Source organism: Phacochoerus africanus, chromosome 9 (assembly GCF_016906955.1).
Source record: "Phacochoerus africanus isolate WHEZ1 chromosome 9, ROS_Pafr_v1, whole genome shotgun sequence".
NCBI classification, from domain to species: Eukaryota; Metazoa; Chordata; class Mammalia; order Artiodactyla; family Suidae; genus Phacochoerus; species Phacochoerus africanus.
This window is the reverse complement of record NC_062552.1, coordinates 123,370,845-123,389,293: the sequence shown is the minus strand read 5'-3', so window position 1 is coordinate 123,389,293 and position 18,449 is coordinate 123,370,845. Positions and strand designations below refer to the sequence as shown.

The following is an 18,449-nucleotide window of genomic DNA, read 5'->3' as shown; positions in this document are numbered from 1 at the left end:
TGAGCTGGGGGGTGCCCTGCAGGGGTGTGGGGGTGCAACACAGCCCCTGGCTCCCTGGTTCCTCTTTGGGTTTGCCCAGTGAGACACAGAGCCGCAGATGGGAGGGAGGGAGAAGAAGAGTGAGGTCAGGGTGTTTATTCTTTGTAAAATGGGCAGAAGCAAGATTCGAACCCACATCTGTCTCCAAAGCCCATGCTCTGAGCCTCAGGAAGGTAATGTGGTGACAGACTACGGGGGTCTGCAAAGAAAGGCGCCCAGTTTGGGGTGCTGATTCTCAAGAGTTAATGACTCATTTTGGACACGGGCAGCCCACGCCTGCCCATCGTTTTAAACGGTCCTGTGAACGCGAGGCTCCAATCAGACAGTCATGTCAGTGGATTGTGCCAAATGTGAAACAGCGATCTTAAAAAAAAAAAAAAGAAAAAAAAAACCAACAAGAACACAGAGATATTCCAAGACTCCAGCCCAGATCCTTCCTAGATCATGGGTTTCACATCTGCTGTTTCCTTTCTTAGAGCCTTAGCTAGTGGCGAGAGAATGCAGGCTATTGGTGATCAGAAGGCATATGTCACGGAATTTCTTCAGCAAGCACATGCCCCTCATCATCTTCCTAAACTGCTCTACAATTTTTTCCACCCCCAGCCCTAGAACAGCAGAGATGCTTGGCACCATTCTCTGCTTGTCAGAGTGGCCTTTGGGGCTGCTCCATGCCATACGGAGCAGGTTGGGGTCTAAGCCCTGTTCACCCTTCCTGAGCCTGACCTTGCGCTGACACCGGCTCTGGGAAAAGAAGACGCTTTTTATTCCAGGGATTCCAGAGATAAGATGCATTGACTTTACCCAGGCTGAGCAGAGCTGCTGGTGACACATGTGGGTGTGCTCTGGTGACACCCCAGCAGGGGCTCTGACAGTATCAAACTCTGGAGCAATTACCCCTCTCTCTGCATCTGGCTTTGAACCCTGAGATCTTGTTCAGTTTGGGATTCTGTAACTCAGAAACCTGTTGGGTTTTTTAAAAAGGTTGTGCGAGGGAAATAAGCCTGTTACAGAAGGACAGATACTGCAGGATCCCACTCACATGAGGTCCCTAGAGTCATCAAATTCATAGAGACAGCAAGTGACTGGTGGGTACCAGGGCTGGGGCGTGGGGGCAGGGGAGAATGGAACTTATTGTTTAATGGGGGCAGAGTTTCAGCTCTGCCAGATGAAGAGCTCTGCGGACGGATGGTGACAATGGTGTCACAACCACGAGAACGAACTCAACACCGCTGAACCGAACACTTGAGAGTGGCTGCGGTGGTCAGCTTCATGGTGTGTGTGTTTTACCACGATTAAAAACTCAAAAAGGGTTCTGAGAAGAACAGGGGAGTGATGAATGGAATGAAACAGAAAGAACTAGAACTGTGGACAGGGAGAGTGAACGGTTTCATTAATACCCAGTCACGGCCGCTGACGTGGGCCACGCACAGAGCACGTGAAAACTTTCCAAGTGGGCAACTACAAGACCGAAATGACCGCTTAGCGTCTCCACTCTAAAGTGACTCCGTCATTGGGTCAATACACTGGGACTGAGGGCCCACAGTGCCTTCCTCTGGGACCGGCTGGTCTGGAAGAAGGTCAAGGTTGCAGCGCTGAGACAACAGCCTAGGCTTGGGGCACCAAGGAAACCCCCCCCCCCAGTTAAATCTGCTCCCAGGGGGGCATGGAGCTGATCCAATGGTGCAGGAGGACTGGGGAGGGGTCACTGCAGGGAGGCAGGGGAGTGGCATGTAAACCAGCCTGGCATGTCCAGGCACTGCCCGGCGTCCAGGTGGTGGCAACCAAGGGCCCCTGGTGGGGAGAGGCCACCCCGGTCAGGAAAGTGGGCAGGAGGCGGTTCACAGACTCGGCCCTGCATCCTCGGAGCGGGCAACTTTCCTGGGACTTCAGGTGCCTCAGAGACAAATGAGATGCCTGCTTCAGAGAGTGTGGATCTGGGCCATGAGTGTGCCCCCCCACACACACACCATCTCCTCCATCCTTTCAGACTATGGCCAGTCCCATCATTTGATCCATCGCTCCATTATCAAATTATCAAACAAAACTGAGCGCTTAGTAGTCCGTGGACCGCAGAGTCAAATGCCTGGGTTCCAGTCCCAGCTCAGAAAGGGACTCACCAGGCAACCTCGAGCACGTGACTTAAACTTCCAGAGCTCCCGCTCCCTTTCCTCACCTGTGACCATGAGATGAAGACACCTCCATGGTCACAGGTGTAAGCGGCAGCGGACAGCACCACCAGCGCTGTCCGATCTCCCTCACGCCCCTGCCGCCCCCCCCCACAACCCCAGTGCCCACATGGGGGAAAGATGAATGGGATGCGGCCCCCACCTTGCAGGAGCGCCCACTCTGGTTGGGAAATAACTGCTCTGTGCTGTCAGAGCTGTAATTACGTCCAAGATGCCGTCTGAACAGATATTTTTATATAATTAAATTATATCAACTCCACACAAGACCGTTTTCAAGGAAGGCAAAGAGAGAACACACAGAGCCAGATTTTAGTCTTTGAGAGCAGTGGAGTGTGGGCCATCCTGCTTAATTACTTTCGAAAGGACTAATTTGGGGAAGCCTCGCTAACCCATCATTATCTTTTATTATATCGCCCATATGTCCCCCGGGGAGCAGTCTCCTTGCTTTACAGGCAGGATGGTTACACATGCCAAGTGACTTGATATTACATGAAGTATCACCACCAAGTGCTACTCCGAAGGATTTTCAACTGTTTACGAGGCTATAATTGGGGCTCAAAAGATGCTACAGCATAAGACAGTCCTAACGCTGCCCAAATGCTTCTCGACTGGAGCATATTTTTCTAAGACGGGTAAAATTCTTGTTACACAAAATAACTTGGGTGCTGATTTAACAGTCAAAGCTTTTTTTTTTTTTTTTAACTGCTGAAAGTGCTGGTGTTGCCAAGAACTACTTCACTGTGTCAATTCCTTTGGCTGAAAAGAATTTGTTTTAAGCCTGTTAACCACCCAGCACTTTTTGCAAAGGTTTCTACCTCTTGATTCAAGGGGACCAGGGCCCGGCTGCAGATGTTCTGTTACATTCCTGCAGGTAAGTTCTGACTCCATCTGGCCTGTCTCCTCACTGTTGACCCATTGTGTTCCCTCACCTGTGATACCTGGTCTTCTGGATGCCTGGTCTACTGGTTCTTTGATGAAGGAGAGAGTTAAAAGTCACACATCCGTGCATGTGGATGGGCATAGCTGTGACGCATGTACAAGTATGTATGCGTGTGTTCATATACACGTGCGATATAAAGGATGTACACACTTACAGCATGTGCACAAAAGTGGTGTAGAGCTTTTTGTATCTAACCTCAAGGTAGCGTGCACCTGTTACAGGTGAGGTCTTCTGTGTGGTGTGTGCGTTCCCTTCTTTTTCTTTTTTTTTCTTTTTACGTCCACACCTGCAGCATATGGAAGTTCCCAGGCCAGGGGTCGAATTGGAGCCACAGCTGCTGACTTATGCCACAGCCACAGCCATGCCAGATCCGAGCCGCACCTGTGACCTACACTGCAGCTTGTGGCAACGCCAGAACCTTAACCCACTGAGCGAGGCCAGGGAACGAACCTGCGTCCTCACGGAGACAATAACCTCACAGAGGCAACACCGGGAGCCTCTGCCAGGAAAGTGGTGACCATCTACTGGGAGACCTGAAAATAACCCCCCGTGACAGGCCTCTGGGCTAACTGTAGTGACAGAGGTTTATGTGGCCACCAAGAAAAGACTCCTCAGAACCCTCGGGAGCTGGGGTGATGGGAGGTGAAGGAGCTGGGGTCAGGGAGAGGTTCAGGGGAGCCAGGCAGACGCCCCCCCGGTTGGGCCCTGGAGACCCTCAAACAGGAGGCCGTTTCCCAGATCAGGAAGGAGCGGTCCAAGCATCTAATTACGCCTCAAGTGAGCTCACCTGCCCGTGGATTCTATTACCAACTCTTCAGTGATAGCCCTCATGCTTTTTATCTCCAGCCAGACGTCTCCCAGGCTCCGGGCCCTGCAGCCTAGAGCCTACGCGGCCTCTCAGCAAGTATGTCCCACGAGCCCCCAAGTGAATCATCGTCCACCTGCCCGGCCTGCTGGCTCCCCTCCATCTCCGCCCACAGTGCTCACTGGGGTGGACGAGTCAGGAGCTAGGTGCATCCCCGCGTCCTCCTCCTCCCCCTGCTCGGAGGACTTAAGCATGCGGGGTGGGGGTGGGTGTCAGCCTGGAGGTCCCCCATCCCCATGGAAATCACCACCTTCCCCTCGGTCCACACAGCAGCCTATCCTCCACGCTGATGGGCGAGCCATCCCTCAAAAGCCCTTCAGAAATCTGACAATATCACTCTCCAGCTTCAAACTCCCTACTGCGTTCTCTCTGCTCCTTGGAAATGAGAGCAAACTACTCAGTGGGGCTGAAAGGCCCCATGGGACACCCCCAGCCTCATCAAGCTCTGCTCCTTTGCCATTCACCACAAGAGACTCAGTTTCCAAAAGGCTCCACCACCCCCACCCCCGGCCCCGGGGCCTCCTCCCCTGTCTGCAGGGCTCTCCTCCCGCTCTATCCCCACCCCCTCTCTTTTTCTTTCTTTTTCTTTTTTTCCTTTTTATGGCTGTACCTGCAGCATAAGGAAGTTCTAGGGGTCAAGTCAGAGCTGCAGCTGCCGGCCTACACCACAGCCACGGCCACACCAGGTCCGATCCGCATCTATGACCCACGCCACAGCTCACGGCAACGCTGGATCCTTAACCCACTGAGCGAGGCCAGGATCAAACCGGCATCCTCACCGAGACAAGGCTGAGTCCTTAGCCTGTGGAGCCACAGTGGGAACTCCCTGGTCCCCTTTCAGGGAGCGGCTTCCACCTCTCCCAGGAAGGCGCTCACACAGGCCTTCCTTAGTTTGATGCTGGAAATACTCCTTCTACTTCTTTGCACCATCTATCCCCGGGGTCGTTAAACAACTGATGGGAGCCACGACACTGTGTGTCCAGTTCCCGATGTGGGCTTCCTGAAAGCCAACACCCCGTGGACCCTCAGATCCGTGTCACAAGGAGCACGGCGGGTAGTCCGCCACTTGCTTAACAAAAGGAAGTGAGGGTGGAGGCAGAAAGCCTGGTTTGGGGCTGCAGTTCTCACACCAAACCCCAGCTGGGAACTGGCAAGGGTCTGAACTACAGCAGAGGGAGGCACTTGGGGACCAGAGCCTCCCAGGCCCTCGGAGGTGGGAAGTGGGCAAAAGAGGGGTGAGTGTAGGACAATGACTAGGAAACCGGGATATTTCTTGGGAAGGCCGTGTTTTAACTCTTTTTGTTTGTTTGTTTGTTTTTTTGTTTTTTTAGGGCCGCACCCACAGCATATGGAGGTCCCCAGGCTAGGGGTCCAACCCGAGCTACAGCTGCCAGCCTACACCACAGTCACAGCAACACCAGATCTGAGCCATGTCTGCAACCTACACCCCAGCTCACAGCCACACCAGATCCTTAACCCACTGAGTGAGACCAGGGATTGAACCCGCAACCTCCTGGTTCCTAGTTGGATTCATTAACCACTGAGCCACGATAGGAACTCCACTAGTCAGTTCTTAACCCGTTGAGCCACAATAGGAACTCCCAGACCATGTTTTAAACATTTTTCATTGTCCTGTGCCCACTGTAGGTATTCACTCGAAATTGGCTCCATCTGCCGAGTGAACTTAAAGGCCTCTGTCTCCGTGAATACTTGCCTAACCATCTCTATCCTCACTATCTTTAACTGTGAGCTGCCCATGGTCCTTGAAAGGCTATTTGTGGGAATGATTTGAAGGCCAGGACAATGATGCCTGCCCTTGCAGAGGGCACAGGATCAGGACCCAGCCAGTCCTGGACCACATGGCCGTGATGCAGGACTGTCTGGCCGCCGCCCCTTGGAGGGCCGGCCCCTCCCTTCTCTCTCCCTCTGCAGGTAGCCCAGTCTCCTGGGGAACTGCACACCTCGGGCAGGCTCAAGGCTTGGCGTTCTCATCCTCCTGTATCACCCGAGGCTAAAGGTCAGATGTGCCCCTTCACCGAGTGCGTAGTTTATTACAGACAGAGTTTAAAACTTTTCCAGAAGGCTGGCAACATAAATAGGTGATTACAATATAAGACACAACTAAGTGCTCTGTAAAAATGTGGTTTTCCACACAAATAGTTACTATCCAGGAAAGATACAGCTTTTTTTTTTTTTCTCCTTTTCTTTTTACAGCCATACCTGCGGCATATGAAAGTTCCCAGGCTAAGGGTGAAACCAGAGCTACAGCTGCAGGCCTGCACCACAGCCACAACTTGGGACCCGAGGTGCATCTGCGACCTCTATACCACAGCTCACGGCAACACCAGATCCCGGACTCACTGATGGAAGTCAGGGACCGAATCCCAAATCCTCATGGATACTAGTGAGATTCGCTTCCGCTGTGCCACAAGTGGAACGCCCTACCTAACTCTCAATTAATAAATAAAGAAAGAAAGATAAACTTCTAAAGAGAGATTTCTTTACAGTAAACTGAAGAGAATGTGCTTGTGCTTATGGGACAGCCCCAGTCCTATGTGATGTTAAGACAAATGTGCTGCTTTCAGCAGAATATGAAATTTGTGTGTCAAATAGCTAGTGAGAAAAACATGAAGCTTTGGGGGGCATATTGGTAATAACTACATAGTCTCTGGAGTTTACAGCATACCTTTTTATTATCAATGTGTCTGGTGGCATTTAAAACACTGTGCTAATCCTAGAATCCTCTATTAATAAGCTAGGATTTAAAAAATGAATTATCATATTTTTCCTGAAAAAGATTTTTGTAAGTACTAAAACAAACAAACAAACAAACAAAAAAAAACGCTGATTTTAAGTCCTTGGGGAAACTGTTTTGCTAATAAAAGTGATGCTTTTATGTACAATTTTCAATGCTCTCCAGGATTGTTTTTCAGGCTTCTAGTTTTACAGCCGGAACAGACTGCAACAGTAGAAACAAAGACATTACTTCTGTTTTATCCACCCTCCACTCAACTACAATGTTTATTTTTTAAGAGACCAAATGAAAGACTTAACACTATCTCAGAAATTAACAATAACCAACTAATGGATACTTTTAAAGTACAGTTTAGTGAATTTTCCACTAAAATGCATGGGTTTGTTTATAATGTCATAAATGCTTGTGGTTTGGCTATAAAATAAATTCCTTGCCGGGTGGAGTACCAAGTGTACCAATTAGAAATTCTCACTTAGCTCGGGTGCTTGCTCTGTACTTTCTCATAGAAGCGTTTTCTTTGGATTTTGCTCTCAGAGAAAGCCTGAATCAATCCTCTGCCACCACACAAGGATTGATAAGCGGTCTGAAAAGACGTCATATTGTTGAGTTCCGATGATTTCCTCACCTGAGTTCCTGGATCCTGTTTCAAACCCAACTGTCTGGCAACTGGAAAATCCTATCAGAATCATAGTCAAGAGAAAGTGATCAGAATTGTAGATGACAAAATATTTCTAAGATTTTAAAGTATTCTTAATTCCCCAAATATAAATGCTTAGGAATGAAAACAAGTTTTCATTTCAAAACTAGAAAAAAATAAATGGCAGTAGCTCAAAAGATTCCTTCGGTGACATCAGACTGTCATCGGGACAGCAGGTAGTGTGGACTTGACCTGCCATGGTTATTAACAAGCAGCACCTGCAGGGGAAGAAGCCCAGCTGCATCAGGTACCTGGCAGGTACACCATGTACAGGCGTTGGAAGGAACCTGATAAGGTCTCTCATTACACCTTTCCAGGCAAGAAGGAAAAAAGAGGCTATTAGCCAGGATCATAACCTTTAAGGCAATGACCAACTTCCATGTTGCTATAGCACTAAAATATTTTATATGAGTATCGGGATTATTTACAGCATTATGATACAGATTACAATTATGTTGCACTGGAGGAAATTTTCTCTCTTTTCAAAAAGAAAAGGTAAAAAGTAAGGGAGAAAGGGCTTAGCCACAGTACATGTAACACAGACATGAATTTTAGGTGAAAGGTAAGAGGTAACAACGTGAAGTGACCACCAAAAGAGCTAATATGATCTTGGGCTGCATTATCAGAAGTACAGACTTTAGAATAAGGGAGGTGATGTATCCCGCTCGTCTCTGCTCTGTTTAAAAACCATGCTTGGAATACCACATTCAGTTGCGCCAAAGTTTAAAAGGCATATAGACAAAAGAAAGTAAGTGATCGGGCAAACCAGGATGATTAAGGATCTAAAATTATGTCTTGTGAAACTTTTTTTAAGGTAATAATTTAGCTGGATGAAGAACCGAGAAAGAGCTATCAGGATTGTCTTCAAACATGTGATGACCTAGTACACGGAAAAGAGATTAAACCTATTTTCCATGGGCCCGAGGGGCAGAACTTGCGTCAGATTTTGACTGCATTTAGGAACTGACAGGCTGAATTATATAAAGAAGGATTGGATTTCAGGGGGAGATAGTGAGTTTCCTAGTTGCTTGGAGCTGCTCAAACGTGGGGTGAACTTTTGGCGCATCCTCCTGTGGAACAGAGATTTCAAGCCCGGGAGGGATGGGTGGACTGAGTCACTGGAGGATGGGGCAGGTGAGGAGGGCCAGACAGCGGGTCCTCTCCCCACTTCAGCAGGAGCCCTTCCACTTTATCTGCTTTGCACTTGGGTCCTGAGGAGCTGGACTTGGAACAAAGAGTGACAGGCTTAAGGACATAAACCATGAGATGAGATCACCTTTTTGGTCCTCCTCGAACGCTGGGATTCTTATAACCTATGGCAAAGAAGCAAGAGTGTGCATTGACTTGTTTGGATGAGCCATGGTTGAGGGAAGAATCACAAGTGACTCAGAGAAATGAAACAGTAACATTATGTGCTTCCCGCCCACTTCCTTCCCTCTTTCATCTAGCTTCTTGACTCCCGATTTTTATATCAGCAAGACCTTGACAGTCAGGTTTCAAAAACTTGAAACGGGCTCCACAGAAATGTTAAATCAGGAGTTACCCTGGGCTCCAGCAATTCCATTCCTGGGTATCTACCGCGGAGAAATGAAAACATGCGGTCACACAAAAACTTGGACATGAATGTTCACAGTAGTATAATTCGTGACAGTCCAAAAGAAGAGACAAGCCAAATGCCTACCGACTGGTAAATGAATAAAGAAAATGAGGTCTATCCATACGATGGAATATTATTGGGTCATAAAAAGGCATGAAGCACTGACACAGGCTACAACATGAATGGACCTTAAACCACTATGCTAGGTCAAAGAAGCTGGACACAAAAGGCCAGATATTATGTGATTCATTTATATTAAACATCCAGCATCTACAGAGACAGAAAGTAGATGAGTGGTTGCCAGGGGCTAGGGCAATGCGAGGGGGAGCCTGGAATAGGGAATGAGATCTAGGAGGTCCTGGAGTTTCTTTTGGGAGGTGATGAAAATGTTCTAAAATTAGACAATGCTGATGCTTGCACGATTCTGCGAATATACGAAAAGCCACTTAATTGTATGCTTCCAAAGGGTGAATTTTTATAGAAGGTGAATTATATCTCCATAGAGCTGTTATTAAACAAAAACATTCATGCTGGTATCCAAGGCTTACTAGTTACATAGCCTTATAAAGTCAGACAATCTCCTGGAGCCTCAGTTTCCTCCTACATAAAAGAGGATGGTAACACTACCCACGTCGAAGGAAGGCTTTGCAGAAGGATGGTGCAGCATTTCCCAAATGAGCAAGCGCTTAGAAAGGCGAGCTGCAGCCCACTCTCCAATGCCTGCGGTTTGTCCTCAGGCAACAAAAGAAGTTTGTGATTTCCAGCTCACTTTATAGAGTTCTCAAGAGTTTGAAGAAAAACAAAAACCAAAAAACACCACACACGTTTTCGACTTACGTGAGAGAGCCAGTATCTAAGATGACAATGGAGTCTTTGCAGGAGGCTAGATCCTCCTAGATCTACATGGATATGGAACAGCCATTGCAAATGAGGTAGGAGAGGCAGTAAGGGAAAAAAATATAAAGGAAGATAAAGATTTCACTCATGAGAACAACATTTTCTCTTCCTTCCTTCTCGTTCATATCACTGACTTCTCTCTTTATCTCACCAGGAGGACACTAACTGTGACAGCCACCCAAATCAGAGGTATGGGTTGTATTTTCAGAAGCTAATACACAATTACCACTTTTTAGTTCCTGTCACCATCAAAAGCACCGCGTGTACTCAACAAATGAAAATGTATGAGTTCCTAGCCTACGCTGCTGTAGTCCTGCCATTGTAATGTAAATCTCTAATTTCAAAAGAAAAAAAATTTTTTTCAATGTAGCGAATAAAATATCCAAATGTTTAATTTAGTTCTTTGTGAAACGGTGTCTCCTCCATCCACTGCCTTAATTGAATCATCATAGTAATTAACTGGATTGCATTCGTTTATATTTGCACTTAATGAAAGCCTCTTAAAAATGAAGAATTTCCCATCAAAACATCTGTTGCCTAAGACATCATCAGTTAACACTCATTTCTGCCTCTTGGCTACTCTTGCTTTAAACTTTATTTATAAGGTAACCAAAAGAAAAAAGTACAGAGCTAAGAGCTTTTTAGAGAAAGGAGTTCATCAGTTGCGATTCAACTGTATTTTGAAGTGATCTTATTGCTTGATTCTAGCTATTTTAAAGTCATTTTTCTTTCAATTATTAGCCATACAATATAGGGTCTGGTTTTTACTTTCTTTTAGACACCATTACCCTCAAAATTCCTCACCGACATCTCTAAATTAACGATTAACAAGAAAAGGCAGAAAACCAAAACATTCTCGAAGAGACGTGGCGGTCAACTTCAGGACTGAACTGCTATTTAGCAGCAGTATGGCTGGCCTCGAACAACTGCTCACATGCCTACTGGATGTTCTGGAGATGTAACACCATTCCCATGACTCGAAACTACACATAAGGGATGCCGGTGGCCAGTAGAGTACCAAACACGGGCTACCTGCCTTCAACCCCGAAACTGCTGTTAAATTTGGAGAGAGAGCAAAAACTTTCTTCCCTTCCACTGAAGAGGACATTATCAAGTTAATGAAGGCTCGCATGTGATTAATATGAAAATTATAAGCTGCCCAAACTATCAGAATACATACTCTCCCATGAAAAAGATGATACATCTCACCCCTGAGATTAAAATATCATTACAGAGGATGAATCAACCCAGTTAACTTTATTGCACAGCTAAGACCTCCTATTTGCAAACAGGTGTTGAATAACTAGAAAAGTTCCCCTAAAATCACAATTACAGCTGCAAAATAAATCGCTCCAGTTGTCGAGGCATCTAGAATTCTAAACTATTCCGACTGCACTGTACGCAAATTCTATAAAATATACATTTTTTTATTGGCCAAGCTTTTGGGATTCTCTAATACGGCAATAAATCCAACATATAAAAAAATGTATGGTTAACTTTTGTGCATGAATTATCGCACATCGTGTTCTGATAAAATATGCAATCTGCTGTGAAAAATCTTTTTCAACCCTGCCAGGGACTAAAATCTTTCAAGCATAAAAATTCTGTATACATATCTTTTAAGATGCCACATTGGTAGCTATTAGGTTTCCTTCCTGTAAAAACCAGCAAAAGGAAAAAAAAATCTATGACCCCCGTAAACAAAATAGTCAAAACACTTGGAAGCCAGGTTCACTCTGCCTGTCCATTTAAAAAGCTCTAGACTGCCTGAAACTGATGATTTCATCAAAGTAGAACTGAATGGATCCTGAGGGTCCGTCCGCAACAAACGCTGCGCACATCCTCCAAGGAGTGTTTTGTTTTCCGAGTTCTTCATCCAGACCTTTCCAAACAGATGCGAGTTTGGAAGCAGAAAGCAACACGTCCCCGGAGCCCGGGGGGCGGCCGGGCCTCCCCACGCGCAGCCCGGCCGGTGCGCTCGTGCGGGTCTCCCCGGGACCCGCCGCCCCGCGCGCACTGGCCGGCGCCGAGCGGGAGCGGGAGCGGGAGCCGGGCGGGGCGGGGGCGCACGAGGCGCGGCCCCGGGCCCGCGGCCCAGCACAATGCGCCCGCGGCGGCGGGAACCGTGCGCCCCTCCGCAGCAACTTTGCGCGGCCTCCCCGGCCGCCCGGCCTCGCCCCTCGGCCCGCTCCCCGCCGCGGCCGCCGCCCGCCCGGCCGCCGCCCCTCACCGTTGCAGAACTGGAGCAGCGAGGACGTGTCGTACAGGCTGCTGTAGCTCGAGAAGCCGTCCTCCATGCTGAGGCCGCCGGGCAGCGCCCGCTTCCCCGGCCCGGCTGCGCCGCCGCCGCCGCTCACCCCCACACTGAGCCGCGCCGAGCGGCGGCCGGCGCTGGCTCTGGGGCCGGCCCTGCTGTGGCGGCGGCCGCTGCCGGTTACCATGGCAACCCCGGGCCCGCCGCCGCCACCGCCGCCGCCGCGCGAGCCCGGCGCCCGCTCTGCCCGCCAGGGGGCGGCCTCGGCGGGGGACGTGGCCGGGCGGGGACGGGGCGGGGCCGCGGGCGAGCTGCCGGGGCCCGGGAGCCGAGGGCGGGCGCGCGGCCGGGGCCGGGATGCGGCGCGGGCGCATCGCGGCCCCGGGCCCTCCTCTCCGCGCGGCCGCCGGCGCCCCCCTAGGAGGGCGGGACGCGGGGGGCGCGGGGACAAAGGAGAGGCGGTGACGCGGGAGGGGGCGCTGGAGCCCGCGCTCCCCTGAGGCGCTGTCCCCGCGCCCGCGGGCAACGCCAGGACCAAACATGGACAACTTGCGAGCCCATTTCGGTTGCGCTTCCACCTCGGAGCAACTCCACTTTTGGCCACGTCCTGCGAGGCGCGCCCCTCTTGCTGCACGTTCTTCCGCCACAGCCAGGCCCTGCCTCGAATGAGAATTAGCGCAGGGCTTGTAACTCCGCTTGACCCTTTGCTGGCGGGCGGGAAAAAATGGGGCTTCCCATTTCAAAAAGAGGCCCTCGTGATGTCAGGCCGGACAGGCTGCCGCGTTTAAAGGAGCTAAAACATCTGCTCTGTTCTCTCCCGGATCAGCCCCCGGGGTGCAGATTTGTCACATTACACACTTGTTAACTTGTTTCAGGACCCAAGGAAATCCGTAGAGAGACGGAGTGGGAACAAACCGCCGTAGTGGGAGAAACACTCAAATCCACGGGTTTGTAACTCTTCCAGTCCCTACCTACACATGCCGTGTTGCTAGTTAGAGTCTCACTGCCCAGGGCCAGAAAATAAAGATGCTGGCAGATAAGTGAGGAAGCAAGAAAAAGAAGAGGTTTGCCGACCCGCTGGCCTGGCCCAGAACAGACTGCATAACATGTACGCTCCTGGTTACGCAATGGTTTCAATTCACTTACCGTGCACAGTTCTGAAGGGGTTCAAGTTGTAGCAGAAGGCTGGGTCAGGGGAGGGGCTCTGCCGCTGCCCGAGTAGCATCTTTGGTGTATGGCCTAGCACAGCAGCCATGGATGCTCGGGGCAGAAGGGAGAGGTTGAAGCCCTCGGGGTGACCAAGGACAGAAGACCAGAGGGACTGTTAATGGGAAAGCAGGTGGTAGAGGGGGTGTTGCCCAGGGGCTACGGGTGCTGTGGCTTTGACTGTGACCTGGCGTTTGAAGGACCATGTAGCTGATTGTGGAGGAAAGAAGGAGCAGAAGGAGCAGGGTCTGACCGAAGGGCTGGCCTGACACGAGCGGACAGCCTGCACTGCAGAGAGTGGGAAGTAAGAGCGGGCTGAGAGAAGCCAGGTAAGAGAGGTTCGGAGAGCAGGCAGAGGAGCTGGGCCAGACGCGGAAGGAGGCCCTGGGCGGCCGACCGCAGGCTGGTGGCTGCCCAGAGTGGGGTTAGAGGTGAGTCAGTGAAGCAGACCGCAGGGGCCAGCCCCTGGAGCTGGAGCGGCCCGGGATGCCTGCAATGCCCCACAAACAGGCAGTCCAGGTCCAGACAGTCCCAGGGTAGAGGCTGGGAGACTGGCCAGAGGGCAGCTGCTATAGGACGATCCAGCTGGAGTGATGGAGAGGCCGAGAGAGGACGGCAGTCCTCCTGTTAGAGATGCCCCGTAGCCGCTGGGGATGCAGACCCCTGGGCAGTGAAAGAAGGGAGTGTGGGGTGTCGGCAAAGGGGCTGTAAAGGAGAGAGTGGAAGCGCAGAAGGCAGCTGGGCAGAGTCTTGGAGAGGAAGGAGAGGAGGAGATGCCGAAGGAATTGTCAGAGAGGCGGGACAGCGGGCCTAGCAGGTTGTCTCCTTAGGCTAAAAGGGCAGAAAGCTGCAAAGAGGTGGGCCTTTTCACAGGGCTCTCCGCAGGACGGGTCAAGGAGGGTGAGGCTGGGAAAAGGGCTTCAGTGTGGTGGCAGAGGACTCCCAAGTGACGTGGAGCATCTTGGTGAGGCAGTGGGGACCAGAGCCAGGCAGCTGAACATCAAAAGGAGAGCACTCATAGATGCCTCTTTCAGAACTCTGGCAGGAAAAGGGAATGGGGCCAAATGTAGAGGGCAGAGGTGGCAGAAGGGTCACATGAAGCCCCCACCTCCGCCCAGTACAGGGGGACCCTCTGGATCCCAAAGGCAAGAGGAGGGGCTTTCGAAGGGCAAGACTTAACACAGGCGTGTATTTGAACTTGGCCCTTCTCTGTTTTCAAGTTTCTCCTTCTAGTCCAATCTTTATACCATCTCTGCTCCACTTTGCAGTTTTTATATGTCAGGATATTTGGGATAAGTGGCATCCTCGAACTTTGAAAGGAAGTGATCCTCATGAATAAATGATTAAAAGATGCTTCTCTTTTAAAAATGTTAGCATTCAGGAGTTCCCATTGTGGCTCAGCAGGTTAAGAACCTGACACAGTGTCTATGAGGAGGCAGGTTTGATCCCTGGCCCCTCTCAGTGGGTTAAGGATCCTGTGTTGCCATGAGCTGTAGCATAGGTCACAGATGCGACTTGGGTCTGGCGTTGCTGGGGCTGTGGCATAGGCCTCAGCTGCAGCTTCGATTCGACCCCTAGTCTGGGAATTTCCATATGCCGCAGATGTGGCTGTAAAAAGAAAGAAAATAAGTTAGTATTCCTGATTTATAAGGTTAAAGGTATTATATTTGGTGGCCCCAACAAAGAAAGGTTAGGGAATAAAGAAAATTCAGAGATGGAACAGGAAGAAAATTGAGCTGGAGATTTTCTTAGAAGAGTCTACTTGCCCTAGAGCAAAATTACAAATAACAATTAAGAACGCAGTCCACTGCCTTTGAGATGATAAAGATGGTTATTATACTGTTAACCTAGAGTATTAAACAGCTGTTTTTTTTTCTCACAATGGTAAAAGCTTTCTTTCTAAAAAAAGAAAATTTTAGTGTAATTACAAGGATATGCGTGTTAAGTGAATTAGGCATAATCTGCACAGCATTTTAAAAAGATCTATGGAGAGAGTTCAAGAAAAATCTCTGAAAACCTAATTAATAATGTGAGATTCTGTGCCCAAACATTTTAGCAGACTGTTATTCCACATCATTTTGAGATAATTTATGGCCTGCATGCAAAGCATGTTTTTGTTGTGATAAATGATGTGTGCTCTCTAAGACAACGTAACCATAGCGTTCGGTGGCATTAATAGCAGCATTGCTAGCACATGTGAAAAAGAGAAAGGAAAATACGGCTCTGTAGTCTATTCATGAGGAAGTAATAATAAAAAATTACCCCCGGAATCTAAAGCCTTGTGCATCTATAGTTTCATTCAACATTCCTTCAGAAACAATTCTACGGTACCAGGCACCATGCTTGGGGCTGGGGGATACAGCACCCAAAAGACAGTGCCTTCCAAACTGTAGGGTCATGAAGTCAACCTAGAGTCGAATCAGCACTTTACCAAATGGAACAGAGTCGACTGCACTTCAATTTAAAGAAGGAGTTCCTGTCTTGGCTCAGTGGTAACCAACCTGACTAGTAGCCATGAGGACGCAGGTTCAAGCCCTGGCCTCGCTCAGTGGGTTAAGGATGCAGCATTGCTGTGGCTGTGGCGTAGGTCGGCAGCTGCAGCTCCGATTCCACCCCTAGCCTGGGAACTTCCATATGTCATGGGTGTGCCCCCCCCCCAAAAAAAAGACAAAAATAAAGAGAAAAGAAAAAAGAAACAGAAAATTCCACTGTGGGTATACACCCAAAGAAACTGAAAGCAGGGTCTCGAAGAGATATTTGTACACCCAAGTAAACTTGGGTGAGAAGCATTATTCCCAAGAACCAAAATGTGGAAATAACCATTGTTCCCTGATGGGTGAATGCAGAGACAAAAGGTGGTAGCTCCATACAATGGAATACTAGTCAGTCTTAAAAGAAAGGAAATTCTGAACCATGCTACCACTTGAATGAAACCTGAGGATAGTGCTCGCAGTGAAATAAGCCAGACTCAGAAAGACAAAGGCTGCATGATTCTGTTTCTATGAGGCACCGCGAGGGGTCGAATGCACAGAGACAGAAAGAACAGCCAGGGCTGGGGGTGGGGGAGGGGAGTTGGTGTTTAATGGAGGCAGAGTTTCCATTGAGGATGATGAAAGAGTTGGGGAGATGGAGAAAAAGGGATGGTCGCACCAGATGAGTGCACTTCATGCCACTGGCCTGGACACTTCAAAACAGTTAAAATGGCAAATTTTAGGTTGTGTATATTTTACTACAAGGAAAAAAAAAACCAAAATAGGACATATCAGGGTGCACTGAATACAGGAAGAAGAAACACTGGTCCTTGAAGCACGACTTGAAATGTCTTCCTGGGTTCTGAGTTGAGATGGACCCTGTATTTCTCCCTGTTGATGGATAAAACAATCATACGCATAAGAATGACATGACGAATTGTGAGAAGGGCTGGGAGGGTTTCAGATTATTCTGGATTATTCTGGAAGGTCTGAACTGGAGCAAAGAGCCCGTGGGAACTGCTTTGGGTAAATAAGTCTCCTGTGAGGAACTGAGATTTATCGAGGTGGGAGACCCAGTGACCTCTTCACAGGGCTCTGGTTTCATTCTAAGAGCAAAAGAAGAAGCTGCCCATGAGGGTTTGGGGTTAAATTCTGCCCGCTCCACCATTCGTATGTTGAAGCGCCAACTCCTGGTATTTCAGGATGTGGCCTTATTTGGAGAGAGGGTCTTTATAGAGGGAATCAAATTAAAATGAGGTCATTACAGTGACCCGCCTCCAATCTGACCTGTGTCTTTATTATTTTGTTTTATTTATTTATTTTTTTGGTCTTTTCAGGGCCGCCCCTGCAGCATATGGAGGGTCCCAGGCTAGGGGTCGAATTGAAGCTGTAGCTGCTGGCCTACACCACAGCTCACGTCAACACCGGATCCTTAACCCACTGAGTGAGGCCAGGGATCGAGCCTGCGTCCTCATGGTTACTAGTCAGATTTGTTTCCACTGAGCCATGAAGGGGAACTCCAGATGGGTGTCCTGATAAGAACAGGGAATTCGGACACAGACACCCGCAGAGGGAAGCCCTTGTGAAGACACAGGGAGAAGACAGCTGTCTGCAAGCTTAGGGGAAAGGTCTGGAGTCGTCCTTGCCGACACCTTGACTGGGGTTTCTGGCCTCCAGAACGGAAGCTATTACTCTTGTTTAAGCCTCTTGGCTTGCGGTGGTTTGAGACAACAGCCCTGATGAACTAAGCGTATAGAATCTCAAAGTCAAGGCTTGGGTGGTCTCCAGACTCAGGACACCATTGATCACTGACATTAAGTCATAAAATACAAAATACACTGTCTCATGTCAAGACAGGTACTCCAGGAGTTCCCGCTGTGGCACAGTGGGTTAAGAATCCACATGCAGAGGCTCGGGGTGCTATGGAGGCATGGGTTGGATCCCCAGCCTCGTGCAGTGGTGAAGGTCGCAGCTGTGGCTCAAATACAATCCCTGGCCCTGGAATTTCCATATGCCTTGGGTTTGGCCATTGGAAAAAAAAAAAAAGGCAGTTACTTACTCCATACAATGAGTGTTATTACAGCTTCTTAACATCAATAAAGAATATTAAAGCCCATGGTCTCCAACCTGCCTGTTGATGCAGCAGTGATTTTTGACAACAACCCTGACAAATGGTCACTCCTCCCATTGCAAAGTTGAAGGGCTGGAATTATTAAAAAGACTGCTGGTTATTTTTATCCCAAATTGCCCTTCCCAAAGCATCCTTCACCGATCCTTCTTTTGTCTGGTTGATTTAATCTCCCTCTGTCCTGATGTAGGCTTCTGTTGGTTCCAAAACGGTGCACTAGGAGCCCGTGTCTCAGCTCTGCTGGGTTACCGCAAGCTTAACTTCCCCAAAGAGGGTCAATGATGTCATTTCATCCCCTGACACCTACCATGTTAAATGCACACATCTTGGTGTGGATTTCTCCTCTGTCTGTGTTCCTGCCACAAATGCTGCCGTTGGCATCTGAGGCACTCCTGCCACACCATGCAGTTGGCA

The 18,449-nt window shown here is 49.2% G+C and overlaps 1 protein-coding gene across 6 annotated transcripts in view; it reads right to left on the bottom strand.

Moving 5' to 3' along the window:
• Positions 1–18,449, bottom strand: part of EML1 (EMAP like 1) — a 186,843-nt gene that overhangs the window by 122,610 nt on the left and 45,784 nt on the right. For 2 of the 6 annotated variants that reach the window (XM_047794808.1, XM_047794811.1), the window contains exon 1: positions 12,207–12,343. The exons of the other annotated variants lie outside the window; for them this stretch is intronic. In XM_047794808.1, coding sequence (XP_047650764.1) covers positions 12,207–12,273 — 67 coding nt within the window. In that variant the 5' untranslated portion in view covers positions 12,274–12,343. Of the gene's footprint in view, positions 1–12,206; positions 12,344–18,449 lie in introns of those variants that run through there. 6 annotated transcript variants of the gene reach the window in all.